This window comes from Phascolarctos cinereus, unplaced genomic scaffold (genome assembly GCF_003287225.1).
Source record: "Phascolarctos cinereus isolate Bilbo 61053 unplaced genomic scaffold, phaCin_HiC Scaffold_4;HRSCAF=312, whole genome shotgun sequence".
Lineage (NCBI taxonomy): Eukaryota > Metazoa > Chordata > Mammalia > Diprotodontia > Phascolarctidae > Phascolarctos > Phascolarctos cinereus.
This window is the reverse complement of record NW_027555847.1, coordinates 367919127-367932776: the sequence shown is the minus strand read 5'-3', so window position 1 is coordinate 367932776 and position 13650 is coordinate 367919127. Positions and strand designations below refer to the sequence as shown.

The following is a 13650-nucleotide window of genomic DNA, read 5'->3' as shown; positions in this document are numbered from 1 at the left end:
AATTTTCTCAAGAATTTCAACATAAACTGTGTTTGTTTGAGTATTATGTATTGTATTCAGTACTACTATTGTTTCTACCAACTCATACACCCTTTTGCAATTCTTGCTTGCATTGCATGCTGGAAGCCAGTATTTTGCATTTTCCTTTAAGTTTTATCTGCAAAGGTTAAAAACTGATATGAATTTGCATCAAAAATTGGTGGAGTTCTTTCCAGAGCAGGAATATACACATGAAGAGCTTATAAATTTGCAAAAAAAAAAAAAAGTGATAGGATGGCATTTGTCAAAATAGCATGGTTACTGAAGGATCACTGGATATGGAGTCTAAACATCCACACTGAAATCCTCTCTCTGTTGCTGTGGTCTTGTACAAATTACTTAACTTCTCTAGGTCTCGGTTTCTTGATCTGTAAGATGACAGAAGTTTAACCAAATGATTTCAGTGTTCCCCTCTAGGTCTAAATATATTATCCTGTGATTTTTTTTTTTGATAACCTTTGTTCAAAAGTGAAAAAATTGCTCACATTTTCCACACCTGAAGAACCTGACCAATTAACAACATAACATTTGAATTTCTCTAGTGTCTCCTACAATGTACCTTTACCAGTGTAAAGGTCCTTGGGACAAGGTGTGTCATTTCAGGAGCTGTTACAAGTTATCTCTATTTAAGTGTTGCTACTGCTTTATTCTACCCAGCATGCAGAATGTCTTTTTAGTCAACACATGGTGTTGGATGTCTTACAGTAAGGAATGAGAGAAGTGTAAAGACAATTGTAAAATTATTTGCAGGCAATGTTCATTTCTTGGCAATATGTGGAATGCTTACTATTTTGGCCCTTTACTATGAATAACAGTCTGTTTCAGCTAATCATTCCTTTCTACCTTTTTCAGACTGTATCTTTTTTGAAAGGAAGTTCTCTGAATTTTTCATAATGCTTAAAGAGACTTACCTGATTTCTTAACACAGCCTTTTGTAATCTCTCCTAACTCTTATCCGCCTCAAAGTATTCTTTTTTTCCACCTTGTTTTCTTTTTATTTTGAAAATGTTTTTGATGCTTTCTTTTTTTATATACAATTACTTCACAATAAACTTCCCTGCCAACAGGCAACAATCATGCTTTATAGCAAATATAACACTATGTTTCCATGGACTACCACCTCTCTTACTAAGAAGGAAGTATGTGTCATCATCAGCCCTTTAACTAGTAATTGGTCATCTGATTTTTTTTTTTTCGGAGACTGGCTGTCCATATTTCTCCCAGACTAGAAGTCCAATAGCAAGGGAGCTTTGACCTGTTCCATTTCCAACATGGGCCAGTTCTCCCCTCCATAGTCAGTCAGGAGGCTTACCATATTGGTGTCAGACGTATTGCAGTCAACAAATCAGTTTAGCTTTCTGTAGCTCAAAACTTCCAAGCTCAAGAGATCACTAGCTAGCTCCAGTCTTCCCCAGTATCAGGGATTAAGGGAGTAAGCCACCACACCTGGCTGTATCTAATTTCTGTTGCTTTTTAGTGCACTGTTCATTTATGTTATTGTAGTCATAGTAAATGTTGTGTACTTTGCTTTGTTCACGTGGTCCTATATCAGTTCAAACAAGTCGTCTAATGTTTTCTTTGAAATAATTCACATATGTTGCTGCTTATGGCATAAGTGGATTATGCTCACATACCACAATTTGGTCAACCATTGTATAATCTATAGGCATTTTATTTTCACTTTTTTGTTACTACAAAAAGTGCTGCTCTAGACATCCTGATATATATGGTACCTTTTTTTCAGTTATTAACCTCCTCAGGGTATATGTTTGTAGCAAGATTGATGGGTCAAAACATATGTACAATTTAGAAACTTTTCTCAATTCTAGATTGTTTTCTAGCTCCAACTCTGATTATTTTTATCCTTTATCATCATTATCAATTTGAGAATTGTGGGAGTAATACCTGAAAGTTCTTTTAATTTGTATTTTGCTCAAGAATAGGTTATGTGATGCATTTTTCACATAGTTGATTGCATTTCTTCTTCTGAAAGCTGTAATAGCTCTTAATCTCATGCTTGTTTAAATCCTCTTTCTTAAATCTCAAACTGTTATCAGAAATGTTTAATGCAAAGATTTTTCTCAGAATAAGTTTCATTTCTTCTACCTATATTGATTTTGTTTGTGAAAAGGCTTTTTAACTTTATGTAATCAAAATTGTCTCCTTTGTGATATCCACTACCTGTTGATTAGCTATGAATTCTTTCCCTAATCATAATTATATATGGTATCACTATCCATTTACTGCTTTCTTTCCCTCTTCCTTTCTCTCTTCTTCCCTCTCTTCCAGCTTGCCTGCCTTGTGTGCGATCTTTTTCATTTTGGATGTTTATCAATTTGGAGTTATTTGTGGTATGCGGTGTGAAATGCCAGGTTCAATCTATTTTCTGCCAAACTGTCTTATAGTTTTCCCAGCAGTTCTTATTAAATAAGGAGTCTTCCCCCCAAGTGCTTGGACTTTCAATCTAATACGCTAACATGTTTGTCTCTATTTCTTATCTGTTCCATTGATCTAATTTTATATTTAACTGATATGAAATAGTTTTGATGATTATTACTCTTTATTCTGAGATCTGATGATGACAGGCTGAAACAAGTAATTATCCAGCTATCTGATATCCTGTTTTCTAAACCTTGGCCCTACAACTTTGCTACCAAGGGAAGATTAGATTTGTGATCTCTATTCCATCTGTATATGCACTGCAAATGGGCAGTGGTATTTAATACAGAAGAGAGACCCCTGACTGGAAGACTTTAAGAAATTAATATCAGAGGACAAACTTTACTGAAATAGCAAATAGATCTAGAAGCTTTGACAGGGTACACACACAGCTCAGTGGTTGAATACTTCAGCTCTTCCTGGGTCATAAGTCAAGGCCTTCTTTGGAATAAGGCCACATACAAGTGGGCTTCTAAGTAGTCATCAGACTCCTTTCTCCTTTGTGGGTCAGTGACTAGATCTGACTGTCATTTCAGAATCTCCATGCCAGTAAAATTTCTGGAAACTAGATGACAGAAACATTAGGTTCTTGCTGGTAATTCCAGGTGGCTTTCCAGTTAAAGTTCATGGAGTTGTCACCAATTTGGTAGGCTCATAATTATTCTGACCTCTACCTCTTGACTCTGTGACTGCCTCTAGTGATGAATTCACAAAGAAAGAGTGGACGCTACCATCAAGATGTGGCAAGGTCAGTGCATGATAGACTAGGAAAACTATAGACTAGGTGAGCATTCGTGGGAAATTATTAGAAACTTTCATATTCTAGATGTCATATGTGACTTCATGTGGTAATGTTGCTATCCCACAAACCTTGGACCCTAAGGCTCAATGAGGAGTCTCTGGAGGAATGTCATCTCAGCTACATCACCAGCCTAGCTACAGAGGATCTAAAGATCTAAAGCATCTAAAGAAATAAAGATTCCCTGTAGATAACTGGAAAACTTCTAGGTTTTAGAAAGTCAAGGCTTGGAATCATTTTTCCAGGGTTAGTCACTTGTGAGCAGCCCCAATCTGCCTTCATAGACCTTTTTTTCCCTGCTTCTTTTGGCTTCTAAGAAGCCACAAAATTATCAGATACTATTTCCTTAAGAGACTTCTACAGCCTACACATTTAAGTTTCTAGTCCTTAGATGTTTACACCTTCCTGCTTACCAGAGATTCTACCACTAATTCAAGCAAAGGTATGTTTGCCACCTTGATATGAGGTTGCGGATGATAATTTTTAAATGACTGGAGAAACAATAAACACTTCAATAAACAATACAGGAGACACTGTGCATTAAAGAACACAGACCTTTGAATGTTTTCATCTTCAGCTATGACAGCCCATGTTCTCCTTCAAGGGATGATTCTTTGTGTAACTGAGGCCTTTGGAGGTCAGACCCAATTATAATGTTTATTTGGGGGAGAGGGATGGAGGGAAGAGAGGCAATGAGGCACAAATGCCATGCTGATTTTATGTATTTTATTTTTTGTAAGGATAGGAGCATGAGTATAGCAATGGGAAGCTCCCTGATTAAAAAATAAAATAAAATCCCCATGACCACACACATATATTGAACTAACTGGAGATTCATTTTGTTTAAGAATTTTTTTTTAAGAGCAAAACTCCCCCAAGCAGTGTAAAGTTTTTTGGTCATTCATGATTTTGATAATTGGATCAATGTATAGAAGGGATCAGCAGCATTCATGAAATAGGCATTTTGAGTGGAAGAAGGTAGAAGGGGTTATTGTGGAGAGGTAGGGCAAATTTATGCGAATTAGGGAGTCTGAAGCTGCTAGACTGGGGTCAGAAAATAGTCGGCAAAAGGTGGAAGGGAGATTTAAAATTGGTGGTTGAAGAATATTAAAGACAAATTTTGTTTACTTTGCAATTTTGACTTATGCTGTTGTTAGAAGCCTGGGTGACAATGAAAACAATCTCCCATTTGACTTTGGCATGAGTTTGGGAGGTTGTAGATGCCTGAATTAAGCTGTCAAGACTAATTTGGAAAGGCTAGAAATCTCAGCTTCCTCCCAACAGTTCAATCAATCCAGTTCAGGTTTGTTTAGTGTACTCTCTCCAGCTCCACTCTGTACTTTCTCTCCAATTCTCCTTCCCCAGAAAGATGGGAGAAGACAAGGAAGATGAAAGAAAAAGATATGAATGAGTCCTTCCCTCACACCAACACATGCCTTTTCTGCATCTGGCAAATACTTCCAGGATCTCGTAATTATGCTGGGATCTTACTCTACCACCCAGTAGAGCCTGGGGCATCCAGGGCTGCCTATTACATTATTCCCTCTGAAAAGGGCTCTGCTCCTTCAGTCACTCCAAGTGTAATATACCTGTGCCCTCCAGTGGATGAAACAGTTACTCAGTCAGCCAGGACTTATTGAGCACCTGATGTGTCTGACACTGTGCTTGACGCTGTGGAGATGCAAATTCTGACACATTTGAGCCTAAAAAACCCTATCTTTTAACTTAGGGGCTCAAATAAAAGATCTCAGCATACAATTCTCTTTCAGCTAGATAGTATCTTAATAACTGTAATTAAGCTGGGTAATAATTAAAAATGAGCTCAGAGCAAGCTGAAACTATTCTAACAACTCTCTCTGACTCTTCACTCAGTCCTATGCTGCTGCTCCCTGTATTAGCTCCATGTACAAATACCTTTTGAAAATGTTCTTGTCTTCTAACCATGTCATGAGTCCCTGCCACTTTCTGTTAACAGTGACAGTGACCTGTTAAAAGTGTGCTGGATTTGGAATCGTGATCTGGTGATCTCTGAACTCTTCCAAAGATAAATTCTAGGATTATTACTATGTCCTTGCATGTGCAGGGACTAAAGTCCCTTATAGTTGGAGTTGAGAGTAAGGGAGGGAAGTATGTGGGGTAGCCTTGGGTTGGGTGAGAGGGGCAGGAGGCAATATACAAGCAGCTAACTAAATATGAGACATTTGTAAAACTGATATTCATAATTTGTGGAGTGTGTAGTGTTGCATAACATAGGACCCTCAAGATTTTAATGATTTCAAGAGATTTAAGCTCTGACTTAGTTTTGTACATGTTAATAAGATAAAGAGTTATAAGAAGGTTCCCTTCTTCCCCCTGCCAAGTGAAAATGACATCTAACTTTGCTTTCCTATATCACAACAATGACAACAGAAATTTTGAGTGTTTAGGTAGAGCTAATATTGTGTTCCATGTGTTACCTGGCCTTTCGCAATTATTCTTTGTTAACAATTAAAACTTTGCTCTAATCACATTTTTCCTTTTCAATTGGTATTTATTAATTTGTGAGATTATTTTCCTCCTCCCACACCCAGTATGAATCATTAGCCAGAATTACTCCTGGTTGGCAAAGCTTCTGAAGACTATTCTTGTGTAACACAGAAGTGGGTGTAAAAGTCCTGGTTTGAACCTCAAATTCTGCTTTACAAAACAATAGTCACTTGCATCACTGAATTACCTAATAACTGAGGTTTTTTCATAAGTTTATTAGAGGTAAGGAAGGTATACACCAACTTCTGTAGCTATCTGTGGCTGATGATGACAGCCTGTAGTGTAGCAATCAAGATTTTTAGGAATAAAAGTTTCACTGGTAGCTAAAATTTGACCCTTAAAAGGACCTAAACTACCTTAGGACTTTCACGGCAATGGTGAAGAAATTACAGATTTCCATTATGCTGAGAGCTGACATCCCAGTGAATATTTACCACTTGAGCCATTCCATGTAGGAGGAGTCAATAGGAAGCAGAAAGTCACTAACATCTACAGATGGACATTTCTAGCTTATCATCCTAACTCTGCAACAGATGTGGGAACAAGTACAGTGGGCTGCAGCAGCTAAGAGTCAGCTGACCACTGGTGGAAATGAGCAAACAGCTTCATTGCATTACTTTTAAAGAGTCAGAAAGTTAATCAAGAAGGTTTCTCCAACCCATGTGGTAGGAGATATTATGGGCTCCATGTTAGGTAAGCTAGCCATGGAGTTATACACACACAGATATTGAAGACAGCTTTATATTTAAGAGACATGTCTACATTCAAGGATCATTTGGAATAACAATAAAAATAATAACTAGCATCTATATAATGCTTTACGGTTTGCAAAGTGCTTAAGTGCTTTATGTGTGTGTGTATTTATATATATGTGTATGTGTGTGTGTGTGTGTGTGTGTGTGTGTGTGCGCGCGCACGCGCACTACCCTGGGAGGTAGGTGGCTATTTTTATATCCAATTTACAGATAAGCGAATGGAGGCTGAGAGAAGGTTAAATGATTTGTCCAAGGTTATCCTACTAGTAAGTGTCTGAAGCTAAATATGAACTCAGGTTTTCCTGATTCTAAGTCCAGCACCTCAGGTCCACCTCCATCCAAAGTGGTTTACTGTTGGAAGTATTACAAGGAACTCATCACAATACAGCCGCACTTCTAACATATTCCTATGGCAGGAACCCTTGGCATATCATCACAGTGAGGTACTGGTAAATTCAATATGAAACAACCTAGTGAACAGAAAGCATGAGCAAACACAAATATCTGTTTGTCTAACCAAGTGTCTTTCATTAACTTTAAAAAATAAAATGAAAAACACAACACCTTTTTAGCTCTTTACAACACCATCTCCTGGTGTCTGTCACTCCATGGTAATATATCTACAGCAGAAGTTCTTATCCTAAGGTCTGTGAATCTATTTTTTAAAAAATATTTTGATAACTATTTCAACATGATTGATTTTCTTTATAATCCTATATATTTCATTTTATGTATTTAAAAACATTATTCTGAGAAGGAGTCTTTAGACTTCACCAGGCTGCTAAAGGGGTATAGGATACAAAAAAAAAAAATTAAGAACCCCTGAGCTAAAGAAATCATTTCCTTTAAAGCAAGGGACACAGTATCTTTTTAACCCTACTTCCTTTTTAGGGGTTCATAATACCCATTAGGTCCCTGTTTCCAGATGGAAATAAAAGCCTGTTGAAGAGATAGGAAGCACAGGGGACACAAAAACTAAAAAGATGTTGCATTGTATCCATTCTCTGGAGGATGCTGTTAAGCCCTAAACTGCCTGCAGGCAGTGGCAGTAAATGTTCTAAGAAAGTTCCAATACAGAATTGGGAATCTGATAGTACTGTATTTTGCCACTAGAGGGAGGTGGTGCCGAGCCTACTGGGTATCTGAAACCAAAGCAGAAGCACCCTAAGGGCTTTCATCCCAAGATGCCTGGCAAGTGCTTTACATATACTATATTTGAAACCAACTGGAAAAAGCCTTTGTGTTTTAAATTGTTAAAGGTAATGAAGCATAGTGAGAAAAATTAGTGTTGATTTTTCCCCCTCTGAACTACATTCCAGAAGGTAGTTTTCAAAGTTGCCAGCTTGCTGTTCAGGTCTCACAAGGACAACCTAGTAGCCGATTTGGCTGCCCCTTAGCTGGAAGAACATGTATAAATGCCGCAGTGGTGGCAGCTAGTGTACCATCTGTTCTTGGGGACAACTACTTTTTTTAATTTTCTGGGGTCATATAGTAATGGTAGAAAGGTAGGGTTGGTGAGGGAGTGCTGACTTGGAATTGAGGGACATGAAGACAGCCTGTACCCATATCCCTTTCCCTGCTAGACCAAGTCACAGAAGAATAGCAACTGTCAAACAAATAACTGGCCAGGTTGGTGTCTGCAAAGGACTGATCTCCAATGGATTATGACTGATTGGTTTGGAGAATATAAGATGACACTGGTGTTTGCTGGTGCCATTTATAGGTCAAAAAATTGCCCCCTTTCCTGCAAGAAGCAAGCATACTCACCAGGCATTCTGGGGGGTCCCAGAGATCACAAGGTGTTCTAGAGCCTAATGGGACCTTAAAAATCATCTAGTCCTAATTATTCATTTTACAGATGAAGAAACTGAGGCTCCAGAGGGATGCTCAAGGTCATCCAGGTAATAAGTGGTGGAGCCAGAATTAGAACACAGGCCCCTCTGATTCCAAATACAGGGCTCTTTCTATTGTACCATGGTACAGGAGCTTAGAAAAGGCTATTCTAGGGGTGGGGTAGTCCTCAAGGGCGGCCCTTTGACTGAATCCAAATTTCACAGAACAAATCCCCTTAGTAAAAGGGTTTGTTCTGTAAAACTTGGACTCAAAAGGCTATACCCAAGGACCTAAAGGCTACATGTGGGTGGCCTCAAGGCTGCGGTTCCCTACCCCTGGGCTACTATTCTCACATTTTAGTGTTTGATATAAGCGGTACCTGAATCTTTACTGCATGTAACTAATTCTCATAGCAGCTCTATGGAAGCAGGTTGGAGAAAGACAGAAGTCAATTTTGCATATGGGGAAACTTAGCTACCTACTTATACTCATACACAGAGTCAGTGATAGAGCTTAAATTAGAATCCAAATTTATGTCCCCTGAACAGAAGTGTTTTCTCTTCTAGAGTCTGTTGTATCTAAAGTTAAGTAGATTGTCATCTGCCAATTACTCACACTAAATAAGGAAAACAGTAACATAGATATCAGGGAGTAATCCAAAAAGGCATCAGCACTTAGAATTAATTTAGTAATTATTAGCATTATATATTAGCATTTATTATTATTTATGACACTTGAATATACATTTGTATGACTTCTTGGGTAATTCGCAGAACTTCAAAGAAAACAATGATGATCAAGGAGCTGGAAAGCTCAGCTTTTTTGCCTTCTTCCTTATTTCACCAGGAAGAAAAGGGGCAGGACTTTCCAGACCAAGACAAAGAACTATCCTGAGCTATGTTAAGGTTGAGTTCTAGGTTCACATTCTTATTCATGGTCTCTCTGAGGCATGAAGGTAATTACCAGTAAGTGCTTTGGTTTCAAACTGAGGTAGCTTAGCCTAGTATAAGGAAGACATCTCAAACCTTTAATTCAATTTACTAACTTATTAAGTGCCCAATAAGTGCAAGGCAATGTGCTGGGTGCTAGAGAGGTAAAGATTCAAATGAAACAATCTGTGCCCTCAAGGAGCTTCTGCTCTCCCTGAGGAGGGGTCATGGGTTGGAGACATACAGCATATACACAAATAAGTGTAGGACAAGGAAATTTGAAAACCAAAGATACCTGATGGAGAGAATAAAAATAAGGTCATGAAGGAGGTGATATGTGAGGTGAACCATGAGGGAAGACAATGATTCTGAAGTGTAGAGATGAGAAGGAAGTTTATTCCAGGCTTAGGGGACAGCTCTTTTCAGCCTACTAATCAAAAATGATTTGATTTGGTTGAGTAAAACAGTACCTTGAAGGCTCATCTTCAACAAGGTAGTTTCCCCAAGCATATGTTAGTTCATAAAAGATTCCTCAACAGAGCTAACAACAGAGGTGTTCAATGATCTGCTGATTATTGATAATAAGTGAAGCATAAGATGGGAAATATATGCTTGCCAAAGGTTTGTTACTGTCACGGTTGGTGTTAATAGGTCCAGTGTCGAGTCCTAATGGAAAGGAATTCCCTAGAGCCACAGAGGTCGACCAGATGTTTCTGGTTGCAGATAACATCGTGCTGATTGCATCCAGTCTCAGAACAAAATGGAGCCTCCTAAATGAGATCCATAAATGCTTAAAAGAGTTCAGCCATAACCATCCATTCACACAGGAAAAAACCAAGAGAATGGAGGGGTACCTATTGTCCAGACTATCACTGGTCCATTAATATCTTGGACAGATACTGTAGATGGACAATGAAATGGGTTCAAAACTGAACAGGAGGAAGAGAGCTGGTTACATTGCCTTTGGCATAATGGACAGCACTTTTAATGCCCTCAAGCTTTCCTTTAACACCAGTATCCTTCCAGTGAAGCTTTCTGGCGTGGTAGATAGAAAACTGGGTCTGGAGTCTAGAACATGTGAGTTCAAATACAGTCTTAGACACTTAATAGCTGTGTGACCCTAGACAAGTCACTTGAGCTTTGCTGCCTCAGCTGTCTTATCTGTAAAATGGGGACAATACTAGCACCTTCCTCCCAGGGTTGTTCTGAGGATCAGATGAGACATATTTATAAAGAGCTTCGAAAACCTTAAAGCACTATCTAAATGTGCAAGGCAACATGCTAGGTGCTGAGGATCTAAAGATACAAATGAAATAGTGTATGCCCCTCAACACCTTAGCTAGCAAGCTAACATTTGCTAGCTATCATCACCACCATCATCATCATCATTACTGTTTGTTATTATGTTGTTCAGCATTTCAGTCATGTCCAACTCTTTGTGACCATTTATGGTTTGCCTGGCAAAGATACTGGAGTGTTTTGCCACTTCCTTTTCCAGCTCATTTTACAGATGAGGAAATTCAAGCAAACAGGGTTAAGTGACTTGTCTAGGGTCACACAACTAGTAAAATATCTGAGGACAGAATTGAACTCAGGTCTTCCTGACTCCAGGCTCAATGTTTTATCCACTGTGCCACCTAGATATCCTAGCTGGTATGTTATCATTTCATACCACAATCTCTGAGGAATCAAGAGTCTGGGTCAATCCAAGGGCAAAGAGGAGATGCAAAGTGGGGACAAATAGACTTCAGTGTATAACCAACAATAAATTGTCCACAGTGGCATAAAAGATGTCACTGAAGAGATAGATAGATGCATGACTAGAAAAGATGGACAACTCAGTAGAGAGACCATGAGGTTAGACAGTCCATATGTGTGCTCCACTGGTACTCATATGTTAAGAGATCTAGAGAAAGGCCCAGAGCATTTTGGGTAAATACCCTATGGAGGACATATAGGAGGACTTAGAAAAGAACTGTTGGAATGAAGAATGTGCCAAGTGTCAGATCAATTTCATTCCCTGTGTGAAACTTTCCACCTGAAAAAAGAAGTCCACTTTTTGTTCAATTGATTTTTTGGCTATCAGTGAAAATACTAAATTGAAACAATCATTAATATCATCTTTAAATTTCTTTAATATGAAACTAAAAATGTGAAGGATATATGATGTGCCAACACTCCTTAAATTATCCTTCCTAGGGTTTTCATGAGGTTTCAGGGGGAAAAGAAAACTTCCTTAGCTTTTAAGTGAATATGAATTTTTTTTTATATTCACATTTTCAGTTTCATATTAAAGAAATTTAAAGATTATACTGAAGATTATACTAAAATGAAATTTTAACTTTGGCTCTCATGAGCTGGTTCAGGCTGGCTCTATGATTTTAAATGAAAAGTTCTTTGAGAAAGGGGACAGACTCTTAACATGTTCTTGCATTCAACAGTGTTTCATTCAAATATTTAGTGAATGAAGGAGTGAATAAAGTAATTATACTCTGGGTTGCCTTGGTACATAAGTCAACTAGGCTAGTATTTATGCTGCTGTGATTTAAAAATGCAAGCTGTGCCTCCTTCCCCTGCCCCCTTCCCAGGCAAAGCCCCACTGGGAATGTGGGTATAGTAGAAAGAACACTGGGCCTAGCATTGAGGGACTTGGATTCAAGTCTAACCTTTACCTCTTATGAATTGTGTGGTCTCAGTTATGACTCTTTATACCATTTATATTACTTTATGCCAGATTTAGATCTGCTTTCTCTTTTGTTCAAGAGCCATACCACTATCATAACCTAACATGGTGATTGGGGGATGGGGTGGGGAAGGTGGGAGGCAAAGTCCTACATAAATGTGAATTACTACTGCTACAGCTACTGCTACTACTATCTGGCTTAAAATTCTTACTGTTAATGTTTCCTACAAAGCATTTTACAAAATACATTATCAGAATTCTGTGAAGTAGTATTACAAGTGTTCTTAGCTCCATTTTACAGAAAGGTTAAATTATTTGTCCAGAATCACAAAACTGATATTAAAACTATGAGATTTAAACTTTTAAGTCAAGTTTAGTGAGTTTTTTTGTTTTGTTTTGTTTTTGCAACATCATGCTGCCTGTGGAACTATTATCTCTTGAAGACCACAGCTAAAATAAATGCACCTGAGCCTCTAGCTCTTTCCTATAAACAGAAAATGATTTATCCATTTAGCTAGCTGATGATTTGAAACCAACAGAGGAGACAGAATATAGGACAGATAAATGCCAATGGAGTAGGGTATGTCTGATAAAGGATAAAACACAAAAACTAAGGATGAAGCCTAGTTGAAAAAGGATAAAGACTCAAAAAGGAGAAAGAGGTGAATGAATAGACACCTAAACTACTTAATTGTTAAATGTGAACACATATTAACGTGATATAGTCTCAATATATAGTTGAAAAATGTCAGGTCTGACCATTTCCTTGGAGTCTTTGTGTTGAAACCATCAATCCTTGCATGATCAAACAGTAAAACTTGCCTTAAAAACAGCTTATAGAAAAATAAAATCAGGAGATCCAGCTCCTCCTTTCTAGTGCTTCATATAATGGAAGGTCAGAGGTGTCCATAAAGCAGATAAAGATAAACAGCAAAACTACCAGATGAAAGTAGGAGTCTAACTCCAGAAAAAGGAAAAACACCCCACAAACAACAATTAAACCTTAACTATGTACAATAATTATTTTTGAAACTAGCAATTCTGATATGAATGGTTTGTCAAGAGGTTTTTTTCCTCCTCTGAAAATGACCAGTAATTTTAGATATAATTTTAGTATATTTTCTTAGTGTCACTTTTAAAAATAGTAATTTTATAATTCACTTTTTACCTTCTGACCTCCATCATATGACTTATGTTTACAAAACAACTGTGGATTCCATTTATATCAGTGCCATTACATTTTTAAAACTGCAAATTTCATTACTGCAAATACATAATTGAAGTACTCACAAATGTCCATCGTAATTTCTAGAAGGCTTCCAGGAAACTGTTATCTTTTTCTCAAAGGGGAATAAAAATTCACAAAATAAATTAGCTGTCAGGTACAAAAACTAAAACAAAAACAAAACACAAACAAATCTTTCTGTTTGTTACAAGAAAAAACATCTTAAAATATCTTTACGATGAAATCTGTATATCATAAAATCTCTTGAAACATAGTAACTTGTTTTCTTACTGAAGTTTTAGTCACTTTCCAGCCCGATGTATCTCGGCTGAATGCTAAAACCTCTTGGGAGACTTCATCAGCAAGTTTTTTAAAGTCCATCTATCTGCAAAGTTTTAAAAACAAACGATTGGTAGACGAAA

The 13650-nt window shown here is 37.7% G+C and overlaps 1 protein-coding gene across 2 annotated transcripts in view; it reads right to left on the bottom strand.

Annotated features, from left to right (window-relative positions):
- The window catches only part of STARD6 (StAR related lipid transfer domain containing 6), a 25314-nt gene extending 11664 nt beyond the window's left edge, over nucleotides 1-13650 (bottom strand). Inside the window, exons 1-2 of one of the 2 annotated variants that reach the window (XM_020994315.2) lie at nucleotides 13520-13650; nucleotides 13294-13394 (exon numbers count right to left, since the gene is read on the bottom strand). In XM_020994315.2, coding sequence (XP_020849974.1) covers nucleotides 13294-13394; nucleotides 13520-13609 — 191 coding nt within the window. In that variant the 5' untranslated portion in view covers nucleotides 13610-13650. The remainder of the gene's footprint in view (nucleotides 1-13293; nucleotides 13395-13519) is intronic. The other variant, XM_020994348.2, reaches the window with a different exon arrangement.